At 44.8% G+C, this 21,693-nt stretch overlaps 1 protein-coding gene across 1 annotated transcript in view; it reads right to left on the bottom strand.

Annotated features, from left to right (window-relative positions):
- The window catches only part of LOC141113456 (protein-glutamine gamma-glutamyltransferase 5-like), a 108,836-nt gene extending 87,583 nt beyond the window's left edge, over positions 1–21,253 (bottom strand). Inside the window, exons 1-3 of the mRNA XM_073606556.1 lie at positions 20,984–21,253; positions 15,206–15,388; positions 1,591–1,833 (exon numbers count right to left, since the gene is read on the bottom strand). Coding sequence (XP_073462657.1) covers positions 1,591–1,833; positions 15,206–15,388; positions 20,984–20,993 — 436 coding nt within the window. The 5' untranslated portion in view covers positions 20,994–21,253. The remainder of the gene's footprint in view (positions 1–1,590; positions 1,834–15,205; positions 15,389–20,983) is intronic.
- Positions 21,254–21,693: the final 440 nt, after the last annotated feature.

Here is a 21,693-nt window from a genome sequence, read left to right as displayed (position 1 = left end):
TGTCACCCAAAATTTGCTTCGCGATTGAGGTGCCATTATCCTCATCCACTCCTATTACAAATCTTCTTCCCCTTTCAGAAAAAATCCTCCTCCCCCCAATACCCCCATGGCAGCCGACAGGGGGTACCACGGGATGTTCTGTAGGGGCCTCAGCACACAGGGGGGTTAGAGCGGCAGGTGGGAGCAATTACAGAGGAGTCAAAACATAAGGGAGAGAGAGAGGGATGCGCCAGGTAGCTGCTGGTGCGATAGTTTTTAATAACTTAAATGTTTAAAAACAATCCACTGACTCTCCATGTCAGTCTGTGAAGTCCACTGCCCCATTCTCCCCTCCGATTTATTAAAAACGACCCCACCAGCAGGTGCTGCTTCTCTCTCTCCCTTATGTTGTGACTCCTCTGTAATTGCCCCCCCATCCACCGATCCCCCTGCTGACTCGGTCCCCCCTGTGTGCTGGGGCCCCTACAGGAGGCCCCATGGTACCCCCTGTCAGCGGCACTGGTGTCCGGGCCTCAGGCAGAGGGAAACCCGGGCACAGCATTCTAAACCCGTACTGTCCGGATCAAAACCGAACAGGTGGCAACCCTAGCTTAGGATGATTTGTTTGTTGCCTTGGAGTCCATTGGGGGGATTTTTACTCACTTCCTGTGTCCATGTCAGCAGAATAAGAGTAATTAGTTATCCCTGGGACAGAAAAACACAGACAGTAATAGAGAGAAATGGCCTGGTGTTCTGTATGTGACCTGAGGCATATAGAGTGTCAGCTGCCAGACCACTTCCAGGATCGATTCACTACATACTATAAGCACCCTGTGAACAAGTAGACTCTGGAAGCCTGTACCACATAATGGTTCCCACTGGTTCAGGTTCCAAGCCCTAACCCCCGTGGAAGGGGATATTGTGACAGCCCTGAAAGGTGTTGACATGTTTTATCTCTTTTTCAACAAATAAAAAAACTTTGTCCCCTTTCACATGAGGCGGATTCCATTCTGATCAGCGGGGGATCAGCTCACAGATCCTTTTCTGATCGGAGCAGAGCGGGCAGATGTCACATCCATGTCTGTTCAGTTTCTGCAGAGAGGACATGGGCAGAGCCTGCTCCGCTCTACAGGTGGCCAGGAGTTAACGGACTTCGGTGTCCGTTTACACCTGAATACCCTCTGATCTGCCCTCTGATCTCCCCCCCCCCCTTTTTTTTTTTTTTTTTTGCGGATCAAAATCAGAGGTAGACAGGTGAAAACTGGCACAAGTCCGTTGAGGAGAAAATGTGATACCATGTTCTGGCCATTTTCAAGGCTAATAGACAAGCTATTGTCAAAAAAGTGCATTGGGAGCTGGGCACTGCCATATAAGACATTTAGGAACGCAAACACTTTTTAAAATATACCATACAGCAGAAAGTGGGTCAGAAGGAAGAAAAGAAGGATTATAGGAAGAATGGATACAAAACTACTATAGGGATAACAATATACCTTTAAATCACACAAGCAATACAATGCTTAGTACTTGCCACTTGAGATGTTATGTTTGTGATAAATATACCCATTTCATATAATTTGATTATTTGTGTTGATTCTAACTAATCTTTACCTGGACACCAAGGATTAAAAAGTAAAATGAAGTCCCCCAAGTAATAGGATGTGGAGGTTTCCTTATAAGTTCCTTCCAAGTTCAAACGGTAGCGACCAATGCAGGCTGTTGCTGAAGAACATATGTTGATGGACAGACAGTTCACACTTTCACTTTCCAGCTCCGCGCTCCAAGTCTTATTGCTATTTATTTTTGTCACTGGGAACTGAATAAGGGTCCCCGATTGTTTAGATGGCTGTGGACCTGGATAAGAAAGCCATAAAAAATTAATTATTTTATTTCCATGCTTATTTGTCTTTGCCAATGCAGACCAAAGAAAAAAGGCTTAGTTAGATACCCCAACCCCAGAAGCATTTACTCTACTTTCCTCATTTCCCAGGATCAAGTTGATGTTAATTGATAGTTCCATAAGTTGAAAAAAGACACATCTAGTTCAACCAATAGAAAAATTGATGATTGTCCCTTCATCTTTTCTGGTTGTCTTTCCGATGTAAAGTGTAGTGACTCATGCACCGGCCCATGACAGTATGCAGTCATATTGTATTCCTTAGACCAGTGTTGTATCCTGGCCTAGGCTGACAAGCCCCAGGCTTAGGGCAGCACTTTGCAGGGGGGCAGCAAGCAATTAGTCCCCGCCGGCTTGGGCTGCACTGTTAGTGTAGTGCCAGTCTTATGGGGCGCACTGGGCTGAGAGGCGAATTAGTCTAGCGCCCCCATAAAGCAGCCGCACTGCTTCTGGTATGCGGGAGGCCAGCATTCCGCAACTGTGTGTGTGTGTGGTGGGGGGGGGCACCGCTTCTAATTTTGACTGCCCCATCATCCTGGACCACAAACCTTCCTCTCTATAAAATTATCAGAAATTCGTGCTTAAAGTAGAACTATAGTCAACACTTTTTTTTTCACTTTGGATAGAGTAAGGGAGGGTTATAGCCCCTGTCAGTTTATTTTTTTACCATCCCTGTCCCATTGCAGAGATTTCCCTTCACTTCCTGCCCCATAGCCAAACAGGAAGTGAGAGGAAATCTATGCAAATTAAGGGAATCCATTGCTGCCCCCCCGGCCCTCAGAACTAGTGTCCCCACCCGAAAAGTTCAGGGCAGGTCCTAAACAGCAAGGGGTGTGGCCTTGACAGGAAGGGGTGCAACATATTTAAATTAGGGGGTACACAAGTTTAGTCAGACCTAGGGCAGAACAAAACCTAAATACATTACTGCCTTGGTTATTGATCTTCCAGAACTGTGAGAGTTTTTTTTAGACCAGATAAAATCTCAGCCATTTTGCTGCATTTTAGTATCAATTACAGACATTAAAGAAATCCAGAAAGGCTTATTCATGTGAATGAGATGTATTGGAAAACATTCTGCCTGCTGCCTTTTTGGTGCACTGATTTGCACTTCCTTACTCTAGCAAACAGAGTGGGGTCCTTAAAAATGTAACAATTCTGAAAACACATGGCAATGCCCATTAACACATGCATGTTAAAGGGCGCTCATGTGTACCAGCAATGAAAGTAACATAAGCTAAAATATCATTGTCAGAAGATAAGAAATATAGAGTACCGAGGAAATTCAGTAAACTTTTGATGGTCATTAAACTCTTATTGCCATTATAAATTACAGTTGACAGATGTATGACCAGGACAGTTTGACACGTGGACAAAAAAAAAAAAAAAATTCCTGAGCCCATAAATAGTGTAGATATATCACAAGACCTGCAAGTAATGGAGTTTGTCCTGGTAAAGCATTTGGGCACTTGTGCTCCAGTAAACCTAGAAAACTCTCATGTAAAAATGGGAGCACAGTCTGCAGTTTTATGAGAATTTGACCCTTAAAGTGGTTGTAAACCCTTACAACACACTTTTTGCTACAGGTAAGCCTATAATAAGGCTTACCTGTAGCTACCCTGGATATCTCCTAAACCTGAACGGTTTAGGAGATATCCCCTGTATTTGCATGTGCCGATGTCATCGGCACATGCGCACCGATGCAAACTGAAGCAACGGCACGTACGTGCCGTTGCTTCAGTGAGTATGCCGTTGCCGGAGGCTCCCGTGTGCGGGAGTGATGTCATCGCGGCTCCGGCCAATCACAGTGCCGGAGCCGGCGATACCCGGAAGTAACCGATGTCGAGCGGTGTACAAGGATGGCTGCAGGGGCTTTGATCTCAGGTAAGTAATTTATAATGAGCTAGTATGCTATGCCTTTGTCTTGCAGTTTGTTTGTTTTTTTGTCCTAGGGTTTACAACCACTTTAAAGCAGAACTAAACCCATTGATTTAAAGTGGAAGTAAACCCTCCTATCATTTTCAGCCGAGGAAGCTGCCATCTTGGCCTCTGTTTAATCTTCAACTGCCATGATGCTGCCCATGTGATCAGTTATGACAGCAGCCATTGGATGGTTCGTTTGACAGTTTGGTTGAGAGTACAACCAATGTGACAGTCACATTCCCAGCACGTGCCAGAAATGTAACTGTCTTTTGAAACTGTTAAATCGATGGGTTTACTTCCGCTTTAACTACATTTAATACATTTAACTACATTTAATATAGTTACATTTAATAGTAGTTGTGAATGATAACTGCCACAGTTGCTTGTATCTTTTAGGGCATTAAATGGCTGGTGTCATAGCTGAACACATGTGTAGCACCATGGTAACTGCATATAAAACACACTCTAATGCCGTGTACACATGGGCGGACTTTCCGACCGGACTGGTCCGACGGACTGAATCTGGCGGGTAATCCGACCGTGTGTGGGTTGTATCGGACTTCCAATGAACCATTTCAGTCGGAAATCCGACGGACTTTAGATTTGAAACCTGCTTCAAATCTTTACGTCGTAACTCCGCCGGACTCAGTTCCTAACGGAAAGGCCGTTTGTCTGTATGCTGGTCCAACAGACCAGATACGACGCAAGGGCAGGGTACTACATCTTGCGCTCGCTACAATAGGAAAATTTTCCTATTGCAGCGAGCACGAGGCGGGGGTGACAATGTCCCCTAGGTCTGGTATGGATTTTAAGGGGAACCCCCTACACCGAAAAACAGCGTGGGGTCCCCCCAAAATCCATACCAGACCCTTATCCAAGCACGCAGCCCGGCCGGTCAGGAAAGGGGGTGGGGATGAGCGAGCGCCCCCCCCTTCCTGAACTGTACCAGGCCGCATGCCCTCAACATGGGGGGTGGGTGCTGTGGGGGAAGGGGGCGCCCTGCGGCCCTCCCACCCCAAAGCACCTTGTCCCCATGTTGATGAGGACAAGGGCCTCTTCCCGACAACCCTGGCCTTTGGTTGTCGGGGTCTGCGGGCGGGGGGCTTATTGGAATTCGGGAGCCCCCTTTAATAAAGGGGCCCCCAAATCCTCGCCCCCCACCCTATGCGAATGAGTATGGGGTACATCGTACCCGTACCCATTCACCTAGGAAAAAAGTGTCAATAAAAAAACACACTACACAGGTTTTAAAAGTAATTTATTGGACAGCTCCGGGGGTCTTCTTCCGACTTCGCCGCTCTCTCCGGCCTCTTCTCCCGGTGTCCTGTTCTTCTCCTGCTCTCCGGCCTCTTCTCCCGGTGTTCGACCTCTTCTCCCAGTGTCCGGTTCTTCTGCTGGCTCCTCCGCTATCTTCTGCCGCTCTTTTGCTAGCGGTGGCTGGACTTCTGTGTCGTCTTCTTCCCTCTTCTCTTCTTCCGAAGTTGACACAACGCTCTCTCCCGCTGTAACGCTGTGTGAGCGCTCCGCAGTGACTTATATAGGGGGTGACCCGCCCCCTTATGACGTCACAGTCCCGGGCATGCTGGGACTGTGAGGTCATAAGGGGGCGTGGTCATCGGTCTAAGTCACTGCGGAGCGCTCACACAGCATTACAGCGGGAGAGAGCGTCGTGTCAACTTCGGAAGAAGAGAAGAGGGAAGAAGACGACGCAGAAGTCCAGGCCACCGCTAGCAAAAGAGCGGCAGAAGGTAGCGGAGGAGCCGGCAGTAGAACTGGACACCGGGAGAAGAGGTCAAACACCGGGAGAGGAGGCCGGAGAGCGAGAGAAGAACAGGACACCGGGAGAAGAGGCCGGAGAGAGCGGCGAAGTCAGAAGAAGACCCCAAAGTCGGAAGAAGACCCCTGGAGCTGTCCAATAAATTACTTTTAAAACCTGTGTAGTGTGTTTTTTTATTGACACTTTTTTCTTAGGTGAATGGGTACGGGTACGATGTACCCCATACTCATTCACATAGGGTGGGGGGCGAGGATTTGGGGGCCCCCTTATTAAAGGGGGCTCCCGAATTCCGATAAGCCCCCCGCCCGCAGACCCCGACAACCAAAGGCCAGGGTTGTCGGGAAGAGGCCCTTGTCCTCATTAACATGGGGACAAGGCGCTTTGGGGTGGGGGGGCCGCAGGGCGCCCCCCTCCCCCAAAACACCCACCCCCCATGTTGAGGGCATGCGGCCTGGTACGGTTCAGGAGGGGGGGCGCTCGCTCGTCCCCACCCCCTTTCCTGACCGGCCAGGCTGTTCGGATAAGGGCCTGGTATGGATTTTGGGGGGACCCCACGCTGTTTTTTCGGCATAGGGGGTTCCCCTTAAAATCCATACCAGACCTAAGGGCCTCTGGTATGCCCCGCAACGGGGTTCGCAAGGTATCAATCTCGCTGATAAAAGCGGCGAGATTGACCTCCTTTTCTAGTCCCGTCATACCCGAGTCACGTTCAAAATGAACGGACTTGTTCGTGTGTGGGTAAGTCCGTTCATTCGGAAAGTCCGTCGTAACTCCGTCGGGAAGACCGGCGGACATAGTCTGCCGGAAAGTCCGGTCATGTGTAGGCAAGTCCGTCCGTAGTCCAGTCGTGTGTAGGCAAGTCCGTTCCTAAAAAAAAGTCCGGCGGAAGTCTGTCAAAAGTCCGTCGGACCAGTCCGGTCAGAAAGTCCGCCCGTGTGCACGTTGCATAAGAGATGACAGTTTCCTTGACTGTAAAGGATAGGAGGGTTCCAATCTGCTTTAATATCTCTAATGGTACAAAAAAAAATATATATAGAGATAGATAGATAGATAGATAGATAGATAGATAGATAGATAGATAGATAGATAGATAGATAGATAGATAGATAGATAGATAGATAGATAGATCTACAGTATACTGTATATATACAGAGAGAGAGAGATGTGTTTTTATTTTTTTTTTTTACTTTTTTATTTAGAAAAAAAAATGGGCTACCCCCATGTACACTTTGCTCCCTTTGCCTCCAGTGATATGCATGCCACATATCCCAAGAGGCATTGGCTCTCTATTCAGTGAAGGAGGAGGGGGACAGGCCTAGTGGCATGTCATCAGTAGGCCTGCCAGTTGAATGTGACTTCACAGGAGGTGCGGGAACAAGCGGAGGCAAAACATAATCCCAGTGGGACAATGCTGGTTCCACTGGATGGGTATCAGAACCCTCAGTAAGCAGGGGTTAAAATAAAACGAGGTGGGGGAGCCTGAAGATCTGCTTTAATGCAGCTTTGTATTCATTAAAGCCTCATTAAATGTATTTTTTATGTGAATATGCTGACAAGAGACACTCTGATGGAAGGAGAGAGCCAAGGGATGACCCCATTGGTCTCCTGCCCTGATGTAACCTTACTGTCCAGTTCTGGGTTAAGGGTGGAGAAAAGACACTGCTGTATACCTCCTAGCGTCACTGGCAGCACACAGCTCGGATTTTTGGATTTTTCAGGTGTCTGCTCATCAAGCCTGTATTCCATTTCAGCACCCCCCCCCCCCCCCCCGCCCTGAATACAAAGATGCCTCTCGACTCGACTGCTAGGTCAATATTTGCATCAAGAGGGGTGCTTAACCATCTCAATACCGGGCACTTACACCTCCTTCCTGTCCAGGCCATTTTTCAGCTTTCAGCGCTGTCATACTTTGAATGACAATTGCGCGGTCATGCTACACTGTAACCATGTGAATTTTTTATAATTTTCTTCACACAAATAGAACTTTCATTTGGTGGTATTTAATCACTCCTGGGTTTTTTTTTTCCTAAAAAAAACAACAACAAAAAAAAAGGACCAAAAATTTTTTTCTTGGTTTCTGTCAGTAAATTTTGTAAATAAGTAATTTTTCTCCTTCACTGATGGGCGCTGATGAGGCAGCACTGATGGGCACTGATAGGCTGCACTGATGAGCACTAATGAGGTGGCACTTATGGGCACTGATTAGGTGGCACTGATGAGGAGGCACGAATATGCTGCACTTATGGGCACTGATAGGTGGCACTGATATGTAGCACTAATGAGCACTGATAGGCGGCACTGATGAGTGGCACTGGTGGGCACTGGACCTAGATAGGCGGCACTGGTGGGCACAGATAGGTGGCACGAATAGGCGGAACTGATGGGCATTGATGGGTGGCATTGATGAGCAGCAGTGATGAGCATTGATGGGCAGCAGTGATGGTCAGCACTGAAAGCCATCACTGACTGGCATCACTAATGACCACTGATTGCTGGCACTTGTGAGTACTGATTGGTGGCAATTGAGGGCACTGGTTGGCACTGATTGCTGGCAGTGGTGGGCACACAGTTCTGGCATTGGTGGCACTTAATTGTAATCAGAGCACTGATGATCAGTGCCCTGATTAAATCCCTAGATGTCCTCTGTGAGGAGATGCCGCGGATCGGCTCTCCTCTCCTCACACTCTGTCAGTGTGAGGCGAGGAGCGCTGATTACCGGCATCTCCGTGTTTACAAGTGACCTTGGACACAGCCGATCACATGGTTAAAGAGCCACGGCCGCAGCTCTTTACACAGATCGGGGTTGCGCCGTGTCCTAGCAACAGGGGGTGCAACAGAGTGGTCGTTTTGGGGCTGCCGTCATATAACGTCCACCCAGAGCGAGAGCCGTTCCACCCAGCCGTCATTTGAAGAGTTTGAAGTGATTGTAAAGTCTTGCTTAAAAAAAAAAAAAAAAACAACAAACATGTTATACTTACCTGTTCTGTTGCAGTGGTTTTGCACAGAGCAGCCCAGTTCCTCTTCTTCTCAGGTCCCTCTTCACTGCTCCTGGCCCCTCCCTCCAGTGGAGTTCCCCCACAGCAAGCAGCTTGCTATGGGGGCACCCAAGCCGAATCACAGCTCCGTGTGTCCATTCAGACACGGAGCCCGACCGACCCCGCTCCCTCTCTCCCCTGATTGGCTAACTGACTGATTCACAGCTGTGGGAGCCAATGGCGCCGCTGCTGTGTCTCAGCCAATCAGGAGGAGAGTCCTGGATGGCTAAGACAGTAGCGGAGAGAGATGGGGTGAGGGTAAATAATTAGGGGGTGCTAGGAAGGCTGCTACACAGGGAAGGTTTTTTTATCTTCATAGATTAGAATGCATTAAGCATGCATTAAAATAAAAAAAATCTTCTGCCTTTACAACACCTTTAAACTAAAGACAAACCTGATGAGCAGGCCCTGTAGCTTCCAGCAGGGCGCTGCCAGTGGATATTTAGTTTTTTTCCCCAAGTTTGCCTTAAAATTGTTGTAAACCTAGAAAATGAAAAATGAACAAAGAATATCCCTCTATAGCAGGGGTCTCAAACTGGTGGCCCTCCAGCTGTTGCGAAACTACAAGTCCCATGAGGCATTGCAAGGCTGACAGTTACAAGCATGACTCCCACAGCCAGAGGCATGATGGGACTTGTAGTTTCACAATGGCTGGAGGGCCGCCAATTTGAGGCACCTGCTCTATAGTGTGTATTAACCTCCGCCCAAAGCACCTAGTTTGGTTCCTATCTTCTCTCTTTCCCTCTGCTATTTGCATGAGTCACTTGTGACAGGTTACCTCGAAACACCACAGAATCCTGAGAGATAGCCCCACCCACCCTCTCAGCACAAAGCCTGTAATTGACAGCCTCAACTGTGCATGTTTCCCTTTAAGACTTTGTAAAAAGGGGGGAGGGTCCTCTTACTCGATTTAGGTCTCAGATTACACTCAGCTACCTGCAGTGTGTAAAATCAGATCCCCTATCCCTGCCTTCTGGACCTATTGTACAATGCTGTGTAAAAGATGTGCTTTAGGAGACTGTACAGAAGAGAAGGCTGCGGATAAACAGGTACAACTGATTTAGAAGAATTAAAGTAGTGAGTGTACAGCTTGTATAACAGTGTAAATTTGCTGTCCCCTCAAAATAACTCAACACACAGCCATTAATGTCTAAACCGCTGGAAACAAAAGTGAGTACACTCCTAAGTGAAATGTCCAATGTCCAGTGTCCCATGTGTCAATATTTTGTGTGGCCACCATTATTTTCCAGCACTGCCTTAACCCTCTTGGGCATGGAGTTCACCAGAGCTTCACAGGTTGCCACTGGAGTCCTCTTCCACTCTGCCATGATGATATCATGGAGCTGGTGGATGTTGGAGCCCTTGCGCTCCTCCACCTTTTGTTTGAGGATGCCCCTCAGATGCTCAATAGGGTTTAGGTCTGGAGACATGCTTGGCCAGTCCATCACCTTTACCCTCAGCTTCTTCAGCAAGGCAGTGGTCATCTTGGAGGTGTGTTTGGGGTTGTTATGATGTTAGAATACTGCCCTGCGGCCCAGTCTCTGAAGGGAGGGGATCATGCTCTGCTTCAGTATGTCACAGTACATGTTGGCATTCATGGTTCCCTCAATGAACTGTAGCTCCCCAGTTCCGGCAGCACTCATGCAGCCCCAGACCATGACACTCCCACCACCATGCTCGACTGTAGGCAAGACACAGTTGTCTTTGTACTCCTCATCTGGTTGCCGCCACACATGCTAGACACCATCTGAACCAAATAAGTTTATCTTGGTCTCATCAGACCACAGGACATGGTTCCAGTAATCCATGTCCTTAGTCTGCTTGTCTTCAGCAAACTGCAGACTTTCTTGTGCATCATCTTTAGAAGAGGCTTCCTTCTGGGACGACAGCAATGCAGACCAATGAGATGCAGTGTGCAACGTATGGTCTGAGCACTGACAGGCTGACCCACCACCCCTGCAACCTCTGCAGCAATGCTGGCAGCACTCATACGTCTGTTTTCCAAAGACAACCTCTGGATATGACGCTGAACACGTGCACTCAACTTCTTTGGCCGACCATGGCAAGGCCTGTTACATATAGTTATATAGTTGGTGAGGTTGAAAGACCTGTATGTGCACTTTTATGTCAATATTACATTGTATATCCCTGTATGTTGTGGTTGTTTAGGTGCCTATCTAACAGTTTTTTTAAATTATCTATGCTCCCTGCAGAGACCACTGCTTGTGGAAGAGAATTCCACATCTTTACCGCTGTCACAGTAAAGAACCCTCTTAAGGGCTTAACTGCTTCTCTTCTAATTTTAGTGAATGGCTACGTGTCTTTTTAAATTCCCCTTCGCGGAAAAATTTTTATCCCTATTGTGGGGTCACCAGTACGGTATTTGTACATTGAAATCATATCCCCTCTCAAGCGTCTCTTCTCCAGAGAGAATAAATTCAATGCTTGTAATCTTTCCTCGTAATTAGGATCCTCCAGGCCTTTTATTAGCTTTGTTGCCCTTCTCTGGACTCTCTCCAGTTTCAGCACATCCTTCCTGAGGACTGGAACCCAGAACTGGATGGCATACTCCAGGTGCTGCGGGACCAGAGTCTTGTAGAGTGGGAGAATTATTGTTTTATCTCTGGAGTTAATCCCCTTTTTAATGCATGCCAACGTTCTGTTAGCTTTGCTTGCAGCAGCTTGGCGTTGCATGCCATTGCTGAGCCTGTAATCTACTAGAACCCCCAGGTCCTTTTCCATCTTAGATTCCCCCAGTGGTTCTCCCCCCAGTGTATAGATTGCAATCGGATTTTTGCCACCCAAATGCATAATTTTACATTTTTCTACATTAAACCTCATTTTCCCTGTAGTTGCTCACCCCATTAATTTGCTCAGATCTTCTTGCAGGGTCTCCATATCCTGTGGAGAAGTTATTGCCCTGCTTAGCTTAGTATCATCCGCAAATACTGAGATTGAGCTGTTTATCCCATACTCCAGGTCGTTTATGGAAAATTAATTAGGATTGGTCCCAGGACAGAACCCTGGGGGACCCCACTTTCCACACCAGACCTTTCAGAGTACTCCCCATTTATCACTACCCTCTGAACTCGCCCCTGTAGCCAGTGTTCAATCTATGTACTCACCCTATTGTCCATGCTGATGCTGACAGACCTTAGTTTGTACAATAAACGTTTATGGGGAACTGTATCTAATGCCTTTGCAAAATCCAGATACACCTCCTTTCACATTCCTTTATCTAGATGGCAGCTCGCCTCCTCGTAGAAGGTTAATAGATTGGTTTGGCAAGAACGATTCTTCATGAATCCGTGCTGATTACTGCGAATTATACCATTTTCATTACTAAAATCTTGTATATAATCCCTTATCATCCCCCCCAAGAGCTTGCATACTATTGACGTTAGGCTTACTGGTCTGTAGTTCCCAGGGATATATCTTGGTCCTTTTTTAAATATTGGTGCTACATTGGCCTTTCTCCAATCAGCTGGTACCATACCAGTCAGTAGACTGTTCCTAAAAATTAGGAACAGGGATCTGGCAATTACTTGACTAAGTTCCTTAAGGACCCTCGGGTGCAGGCCATCTGGTCCCGGTGACTTATTAATGTTACGTTTTTCAAGACTATTCCTAATTTTATCCTCTGTTAGCCATGAGGATGCTTCCTGTGATGTGTCATGAGGATAAACCTTGCAGTTTTGGTTACTGAAGTCCCCCTTCTCCCTAATGAAGACTGAGGAGAAGAATAAATTTAAAACATTCGCCATCTCTCCATTCTTTGTAACCAAATTCCCTTCCTCATTCTTTATGGGGCCATGATGTGATATGATATGATCTGACCTCCTTTTTTACTATTTATATACTTAAAAAATTTCTTGGGATTTTTTTTTACCCTCCTCCGCTATGTGCCTTTCGTGTTCTATCGTAGCCGCTCTGATTGCACCCTTACATTTCCTATTCCATTCTTTGTAAGGTTGAAATGCTAATGATGACCCCTCAGCCTTGTATTTTTTGAAGGCCTTCTCCTTTGCTTTTATATACATTTTTACGTTGGAGTTCAGCCACCCAGGACTTTTATTAGCTCTTTTAAATTTAATTTCTATAGGGATGCACTGGCTAATACCCTTATTTAATATGCTCTTAAAGCACACCCATTTTCCTCGGTGTTCATTGTTCCTAGGATTTTAATTCTTCTAACAAGGAGCGTAGTTTATGGAAATTTGCTCTTTTAAAATTTAGTGTCTTTGTATTCCTCTTATGTTTCCTATTTGTGCAATTTATACTGAAACTAATTGACCTGTGATCGCTGTTTCCTAAATTGCCCCGCATTTCCACATTTGTGATCAGGTCTGTATTGTTAGTATTCAGTAGGTCTAGTAACGCTTTGTTTCTTGTTGGTGCATTTACTATCTGACCCATGAAATTGTCCTGCAAGAAATAAGGAAATGGCAAGCCTTAGACGAATGCGCGATTCCCTCCGCCCAGTCTATGTCTGGATAATTAATATCCCCCATTATAATGACACTTCCCATCCTTACCGCCATTCCAAACTGTAATAGGAGTTCCGCCTCCCCCTTCTCCCTCTGGTTAGAGGGCCTATAGCTTACTCCCAGTATTACTTTCCCCTTGGTTCCCTCCTTTGTAGCTCTACCCATAAGGATTCCACCTCCTCCCTTGCTCCATTAGTGATGTCGTCCCTCACATTCACCTGTACATCATTTTTGATGTACAGGCATACCCCTCCCCCTGTTCTGAGTGGCACCTGTCCTGTTAAACCTCTGTATGGTCTTGGCCACCATGCTGCAGCTCAGTTTCAAAATCTTGGCAATCTTCTTATAGCCTAGGCCATCTTTATGTAGAGAAACAATTCTTTTTTTCAGGTCCTCAGAGAGTTCTTTGCCATGAGGTGCCATGTTGAACTTCCAGTGACCAGTATGAGAGAGTGAGAGCGATAACACCAAATTTAACACACCTGCTCCCCATTCACACCTGAGACCTTGTAACACTAATGAGTCACATGACACCGGGGAGGGAAAATGGATAATTGAGCCCAATTTTGACATATTCACTTAGAGGTGTACTCACTTTTGTTGCCAGCGGTTTAGACATTTATGGCTGTGTGTTGAGTTATTTTGAGGGAACAGCAAATTTACACTGTTATACAAGCTGTACACTCACTACTTTACATTGCAGCAAAGGGGGTTATTTACGAAAGGCAAATCCACTTTGCAATACAAGTGCACTTGGAAGTGCAGTCACTGTAAATCCGAGGGGGGCATGCAAGGAAAATAAAAAACAGCATTTTAGATTGCACATGATTGGATGATAAAATCAGCAGAGCTTCCCCTCATTTCAGATCTACCCCTTAGATTTACAGTGAATGCACTTCCAAGTGCAGTTGCAGTGCACTTGTAGTGCAAAGTGGATTTGCCTTTCATAAATAACCAGCACAGTGTCATTTCTTCAGTGTTGTCACATGAAAACGATATGATAAAATATTTACAAAAATGTGAGCGGCGTACTTTTGTGAGATACTGTATGTAAGGTTTTACAACTACTTTAACTGCTGGTGGTATGATTATTTTAGATTTTTGATGCTGAAAGCGGTACAATTATTTTACATGGAAATTTGGCGCTTTATATTGTAGGCCTGTAATTCTTAGGAATAACACACTTAAATCTGTCCAAACAAGAGTCTTGTAGATATCCCGGGTATGATAAAGTTTGAAAAACAAAATCATAAATTAAAATATAATAAATAACTATAAATAATTATAACAAATAATAATATAATAATAATAAAAATTATTCAATAATGTAATCAAATCAAAAACACTGAAATTTGCTCAGTTGCAGAATTGTCGCTGTCATTACCTTCAGTGTTTGATGACGGATTTCCCCACAAATCACTATCGCTCAATTCTGCAAGTGATTCTAATTTATTATCACTGTTTTCTAGCTGGTCTAAAACCACTTTTGAAGTAAAGGGACGGTGTTGGTTGCTATGGACAATTTCCAGTTTCCAGGCAGAAAGAACGGTATTTATAATATAAAACTGCATGCAGGTCACCGGACAGACCACTAGGGACAAAAGGGATGTGAAATAAATTGATACAGTAATGTAATCTGTAAGATTACAGTGTTCTGTATATGTATTGTGTGTTTTACTTTTTGAATTTGGCGCCGTTCTCCGTCCCCGTGCGTCGAAACGCTCACAGGGAACGGAGCTCGGCTCCGTGATAGATCAAGCGGAGGACGGCTCGCACACAGTGTGGGGAGGAAATCGCTGGATCCTGGGGACAAGGTAAGTAAGCTGTACCTGGATCCTGCGATGCAATCCAGAGTGTGGCTCGGGGTTACCGCTTTTGGTGCTGAAAATCCACCCCGAGCCAGACTCGGGAATACCCTCAGGGAGGTTAAGCTTTTAAGACGCCCTGAAAATAAATGGAATGAAATTGAATAGACCTGGAAACAAAATTACAAAAATCAAGATATACTGGTTTCAAAACCAACGCAGATATAACAGATATTTACAAAGCAAAGTACAAATAGTGTAGCGTGAAGGCAATGGCACTGACAGTAAGGCCTCTTTTAGCATACCTGTTTCAGCTCTGAGTCTTAAGTTGTCTAACTTATCCTCTTTCCCTCTGTAGTAGAACAACACCTTGATATTAAACACTAGACCTCTGCGGAGAATGAGTTCCCTGCTCCTGATGCCCTGAGTCTGATGTTCTTGGCCATTCTTCAGTTTGTTGACATCAACCTTTGACAGTTGTGGCGTTGCTGCAGGTGATAAAAAAAAAATAACGAAGTTAAAACTGGTTTTAAGGTGGATGAGGAAGTTACAGTGCACAAGGAAGAAATTTTGAAAGGAATATTTTCCTGCGAGGAAATAATCCTAATCACATGGGATTTACATGTTGCTTCAAGCGGAACTAAAGTTCTAGATTTAAAGACTTTTAGGAGGCAGGATCTTATTGCAAAAGAGACATGCAGTGTCTCTTCTGCAATAAAAAAAAAAAAAAAAAAAACTAACTGCCTGCTTGCAATCTTCTTTGGCATGTAATGTACACTATCCTTACATTCTGGCACAGCGGGAAGTTTTATCACCTATCACCCAGTGGCATAGCATGGGTTGTCAGCGTCCATGGCAAGGCAAGTACATTGTGCCCTGTAACCCGTGGACTAGATACCCCCACCCTGATCACAACCCCCCCCCCAGCTACCCACCCCCACTCTAATCACACCCCCAGCTACCCCCTACTCTGATCACACCCCCCAGATACCCCCCCCCCACTCTGATCACAGCTGCAGCAACCAGCCACCCTGACCTCCTCCTTGACTGGCACCACCCGGCCTGGCCCCCCCTACACAGCATGGCGCTCACTGCCTACAGACACTCCGGTTTGGGATCTGTCCCCTCCACCCTCCTGTGCATGCTTGGATCTTCTGATTTCCTGACTTTTAATCTCAGAATTTTGTTCAATACATTTTAGGATGTCCCAGGGCTCTTCAGCACTTAGTATACACAGAGCTGTCATAATTTGTGACTTCATTTGTGTGCAATCAATCAAATGCAGTCTGGATCAAGCTTATTTGTTGAATGGCGAATTGGTCAGATCTACTATTGTGCTTTTCTACTCCATACACATATCACTACTGATATGCTGAATCTGGTTCACTGATACATTTTTTTCCATTAACAGCTTCTACCCCCCAGTTACATGGTCAACTTTAAAATGTTTGCTACTGACCTATTTTCATGCCTGCAATGTTGTTATTACTTAAGAGGGGTAACAACAAACAAGGCCACAAATACGATTGCATATTTGGTCTCATTTATTATGAAAAAACTTGGAAATGGAACAGGGGACTTTAAAGGTGCCTGAAAAGATGAAAACCTATTTCATGTGTAATATAAAATGATACATTTTATTAAATATATTTGTTAAAAAGTTTGAACAATCTTCTTGATAAAATAATGTGATCAGACCAAAACAATAGTATATCTACTGTACAAAAACGTATTTCTCAACATGTTTCGGTAAAGTATATAGCTACTTCAGGAAATACGTAATTGTCTGTGTACAGCGTGTTCACTACAATACATAAAGAAATACATAAGACAGAATACAATAATGAAAAATGATAAGTACAAAAAACATCCTAATTCAATAATTTTCAAACAAGAACAAAATTGTGCAGAATCAACTGGAACTGCTCTTTCCCCAAAATTAATTTCTGGTCAGTATGAACAGTATGAACACACCAGGGCCTCCGGACGGCCTATGACACACTGATATCCTCAATATTTGGCAGTCCGGAGGCCCTGGTGTGTTCGCATACTGACCTGAAATAAATTTTGGGGTAAGAGCAGTTCCAGTTGATCCTGCACAATTTTATTCTTGTTTTAAAATTATTGAATTAGGACGTTTTTTGTCCTTATCATTTTCCATTATTGTATTCTGTCTTATGTATTTCTTTATGTATTGCAGTGAACATGCTGTACACAGAGAATTACGAATATCCTGAAGAAGCTTTATACTTTAGCGAAACATGTCGAGAAATACGTTTTTGTACAGTAGATATAGTATTGTTTTGGTCTGGTCACATTTTTTTATCAAGAAGATTGTTATATCTTTTTTAACAAATGTATTTAATAAAATGTATAATTTTATATTACACGTGAAATCGTTTTCTAATTATTTGGAATGTGGAGCCTTGCTTCACTTATCCTTGGCTTACTCATCCAATTTCCTAATTTATTATGATGATACTACTAACAAGTCAATTCTGGTTTAAAGCATTACAAATGTATTTAATTGTAATTTTTAATGTGATACTAAAAGCATTTAACAAAAAAGAATAAAACCGAAAAAGCTTAAAGGAGTTATAAAGTCTCAAGGTTTTTCACCTTAATACATTCTATGCTTTAAAGTGGTGTTGCACCGAAAAAAAAAAAAAAAGCATGAATGTTCCTAAAAAAAAAAAAAATTTGGAAAATTTTTTTTTTACTCACCTCTAAATGGCTGTTGCTAGGGAGTCCCTCGTAGTCTGCCTCCTTCAGTGCCTGGGCTGGTGACATCACTTCCATCACTTTGCTCAGCTCTGCCCCCTCCCTCTTGTCAGTCATCTGGGACACATTACAGGTCCCAGATGACAAAGCGGCCAATCACGGCACGCGGCGCCGCTCGCGCATGCGCAGTGGGTGCCCACAGTTGCAATGCCGGCGCCGCCGAGAGGAGGGGGAGACAAGCGGAGCTTCTATCCCCTGCATCGCTGGACCCTGGGACAGGTAAGTGTCCGATTATTAAAAGTCAGCAGCTGCAGTATTTGTAGCTGCTGACTTTTAATTTTTTTGGTAAAATGGTAACTCCTCTTTAAGGTGAAAAACCTTCTGTGCTGCAGCACCCCCCCCAGACCCCCCTTTTACTTGCTTTTTACCTGAACCGGATCCTTCCAGCGAGGGGAGAACGAGCCCAGCAGCTCCATCTGTTGTCTCGGGTGCTCATTAGATAGACTGATAGCAGCAAAAGCCTTTGGCTCCTGCTGCTTTCAATCAAATCCAGTGACATGAGAGCCGAGGGGCAGGGCCAGGTCCTGCTGTCTGTGTCAATGGACATTGGCTGCCAGGCTTCAGAATATTTACGGACTCTCCCTCAATCTTCTTCCCATAAATATTGGGGCTGCCTATCCTGCTCTCCCTTCCACTATACTTCTACACATCTCTAGAAGACGAGGTGGGAGCAGCAGAATAGCAGCTTGTGAAACACTGTAAACCCCTAAGTAGGGTTGCACCGAAACTGAGCATTTGCCCGAGTACTTGTACTCGAGCAAATGCTCTGATGCTTGATCCGATACCTGTGCAGTCAGGGGTAATCCGTGGGGGAGTTACAAGCACCAATCTCCCTGTATAGATTTCAATAAAGCAGCTGACAGCCACTTCTCCTCCTCTCCCTCCCACGGCTTTCAGCTGCTTTATTGAAATCTATACAGGGGGATCGGTGCTTGTACTTGCCCCCACTACCGCACTGATCACCCCTGACTGTCCCTGTATACTCTCCAGTCTCCCTCTGTGTCCTCCTCCGTGCTCCTCCAGGATCCTCCTGTCCCCCTCCGTGCTCCGCTGCGGTCCCCCCTCCGTGCTCCACTGCGGCCCCCTTTCCGGGCTCCGCTGCGGTCCCCCTCCGTTCTCCGCTGAGGTCCTCCTCCGTGCTCCGCTCCTGTCCTCCTCCTTGCTCCACTCCGGTCCCCCTCTGTGCTCATCCGCCCCCTTTGTCCTCGCTCTGTCAGGATGGAGAGCGGAGGAAGGAGTCGGTAAATCTGTCATTTACCGGCTCCTTCCTTTTCTGAATGAACAAACTGTGTTTACGATGCTTCAGTTTATGAATGGAGAGGAGCCTCTGTCTACTGTCCATTCATCTCCAGTGCAACTGAGGCTGCAGAGAAAGGGACTGGGGAATCTTTATCCTCAGTCCCTTTCCCTGTCTCAAAAGGGAGATGTCAGGGGTAATAAATAAATATTTAAAAGGTTAAGTTGCAAAAATAAAAAATAAAATAAAAAACACACTGACACTGTCCCCCCCCCCCCCCCCACACACCCCAAAAAAAGAAAGCATTGTAATACAAAAAAAAAATATTAATAAAAAATTAAATTGTAAAAAAAAAACAAAAAAAAACAACTACTGACACAGTCCACGCGTCATCAGTGCTGCATATTGGTGCCACTGTCACATGATATTTACCACTTTCCACAAAGCTTGCTGCCATAACCCCGGTATTTTCAGAAACGGCGGGTGGTCCTCTTTAAGATAAAAGTGGTCTCTGTGGCGGATTCGCACACTCACAGCACCCCCCACCCGGGTGCCTTGCGGCACTTAGCGGGTGTGTTCTCCTCCTCTCCTGTGTCTCCTCTATGCAGCTTCCTCAGCTCTGTCCTACTTCCGCCAAAGCGCTGGGAATCCAATAGTGACGCCTGGCGCTTTGGCCAAACGGTAAACAGGTCTCAATGACCTGCCTCCTAATTGGCAGGGAGGCACTGTGGTGTGAAGATAGTGAATATTCATTCGCTATGGTCACACAATTGGGTGGGATCAGGGCGCACTCTCTGCGCCCGAGCCCACCCTATTTTGAAGCCTATTAGTGCCTCTGGCTCGAAATCAGGTGCTTCAAAAAAATACACCCCCTCCCGCCCCCTCCATAGGAGTCCATGCATCCGGCGTGCTGAAAGGGGCTGGGCGCATGGATAGGCAGGCGGCAGCAGGGATAGGGGGGATGGAGCCCATGCGTCCACAATGCACGGGCCGCCACTGCCGTGGCCCGGCTAATGTCGATGGATCCGAAGCAAAAACTTTTACCGCTTCAACTATAATGTATACAGGTACTCCTCACTTAGCGACCAGGTTCCATTCCAACGACCAGGTCGTTAAACAAATTGGTCCTTAAACGAGGAGCCACAAGTAATCAATATTTTAGGCATTCTTAACTACTGTACTGTACTGTATTGTGAAAAAAAGGTCTAAGCACAAAACTCCAGCTCTATAACGTTGCATAAGTACAGAACACGAAGGAAAATTCTGTACCATACTGTACAATACAATGATGTATAGCGTGTCATTCGGGTGGGGAGAGCTGGTCGTAAGTCCGAGTGGTCATTAAACAGGTAAGTCGTTAAACGAGGAGTATCTGTACACGTATGTTGTAATTGAAACTAAAAGAATATTCTGTCCTGTGTAATTCATATATATTTTTATTGTTGTCCAAAGATCACTATAATCATTGAAAATCTTATGTTATCAAGTTCATTCTGTCAGTTAGTGGCCAATTCGCTTTCGACCGACGAATAATCGTTCAGTTTGCAAACGGCCGAAATTCTGTGCGTGTATGGCCAACATAACCGTTTTAGATACACTAACAAATTGAAGCCAAACTCCAGCTCAAGCAGTTATGGCAACATTTTTTTTTTTGGGATAAAGGTTTTACATGTCAGTGGGAAGTGATCTGTCTCATCCCTATAACTGCAAGAGTCCATGTTATTTTTTTGAAAAACAACAGACTTACTGGTTGGATCACCAGATGAAAATAAAAGAAAGAAAGCCTAAAAAAGAAAACAAAATCACATCTAAGAATTGGCGAGCTGCAATATCATAAATGTTTGCTCTAGGGCTTCATACCCAATAATTGGGTTTAACAGTTTCCATCTGATCCACCTGCCTATGCACCTGCAAAGGCTTTAAATGGGCAAACAATATTAAATAAGTAAAAAAATTCTACACTAATGACATCTAGCATTTTATATTTTCTTGCTTCCCATATTAAGCCTAGCTGTTTGTCTCAATAAAATAGCAGTGATAAATAAAGCAAATATTCAGTACTTACAGTAAGCCATGGTGTCAGCTTCTGCTGCTGTGTAGGTTCCTTCTCTGTGTATAATGGACGTGGCGGAACATCTTTATGTGATGAATCAAATTGCATTGTTGAATTCCTTACCCTCCTTCCCTCCTCCTCCCGTACAGGACACTGCCCATAAACTGCTGAAGTTTAAATGACATTTACTAAGTTATTGGAAGTTTACAAATGAGTCTGGCTGGAATGAAATATCGTGTGTCTGACAAATATTTGCTGTATTGCATAGTGAAGGAATCTGCATTCCTTAAAATGAAGATTTCACAAAGATTTCACAACAGAGTTAAAAAAATATTGTGAATGTTTAACGCTATGCTGAGGCTAATTTAGTAAGTAAGTTGAAAATTATATGAAAAGCAGATTCCTAGTTAGTTATTTCATGTACAAATTAACTGATATTTGCCCTGAATATTCACACATTTAAAGTAGAACTATAGGCAAAACTTAATTTTTTTTTTAACTTTTGGATAGAGCAAAAATGTGTCAGTTTTTGTTTCATTCGTTTTTTTTTTTTTTTCCACTTTTTGGGTAATTCATTATGATCAAAATTTGTAAATTTGAAAGAATAACTAACTAATAATAACTATACAAATAAATGATAGGTATTGGAATTTCCTTTCAAATTTGGCTGTTAGTGAACGTAGCGAATTTATCCGAAGTTACGAATTATCCGAAATAACTAA

Source organism: Aquarana catesbeiana, linkage group LG12 (assembly GCF_042186555.1).
Source record: "Aquarana catesbeiana isolate 2022-GZ linkage group LG12, ASM4218655v1, whole genome shotgun sequence".
In the NCBI taxonomy this organism is placed as follows: Eukaryota; Metazoa; Chordata; class Amphibia; order Anura; family Ranidae; genus Aquarana; species Aquarana catesbeiana.
This window is presented reverse-complemented; position numbering and strand designations above follow the sequence as displayed.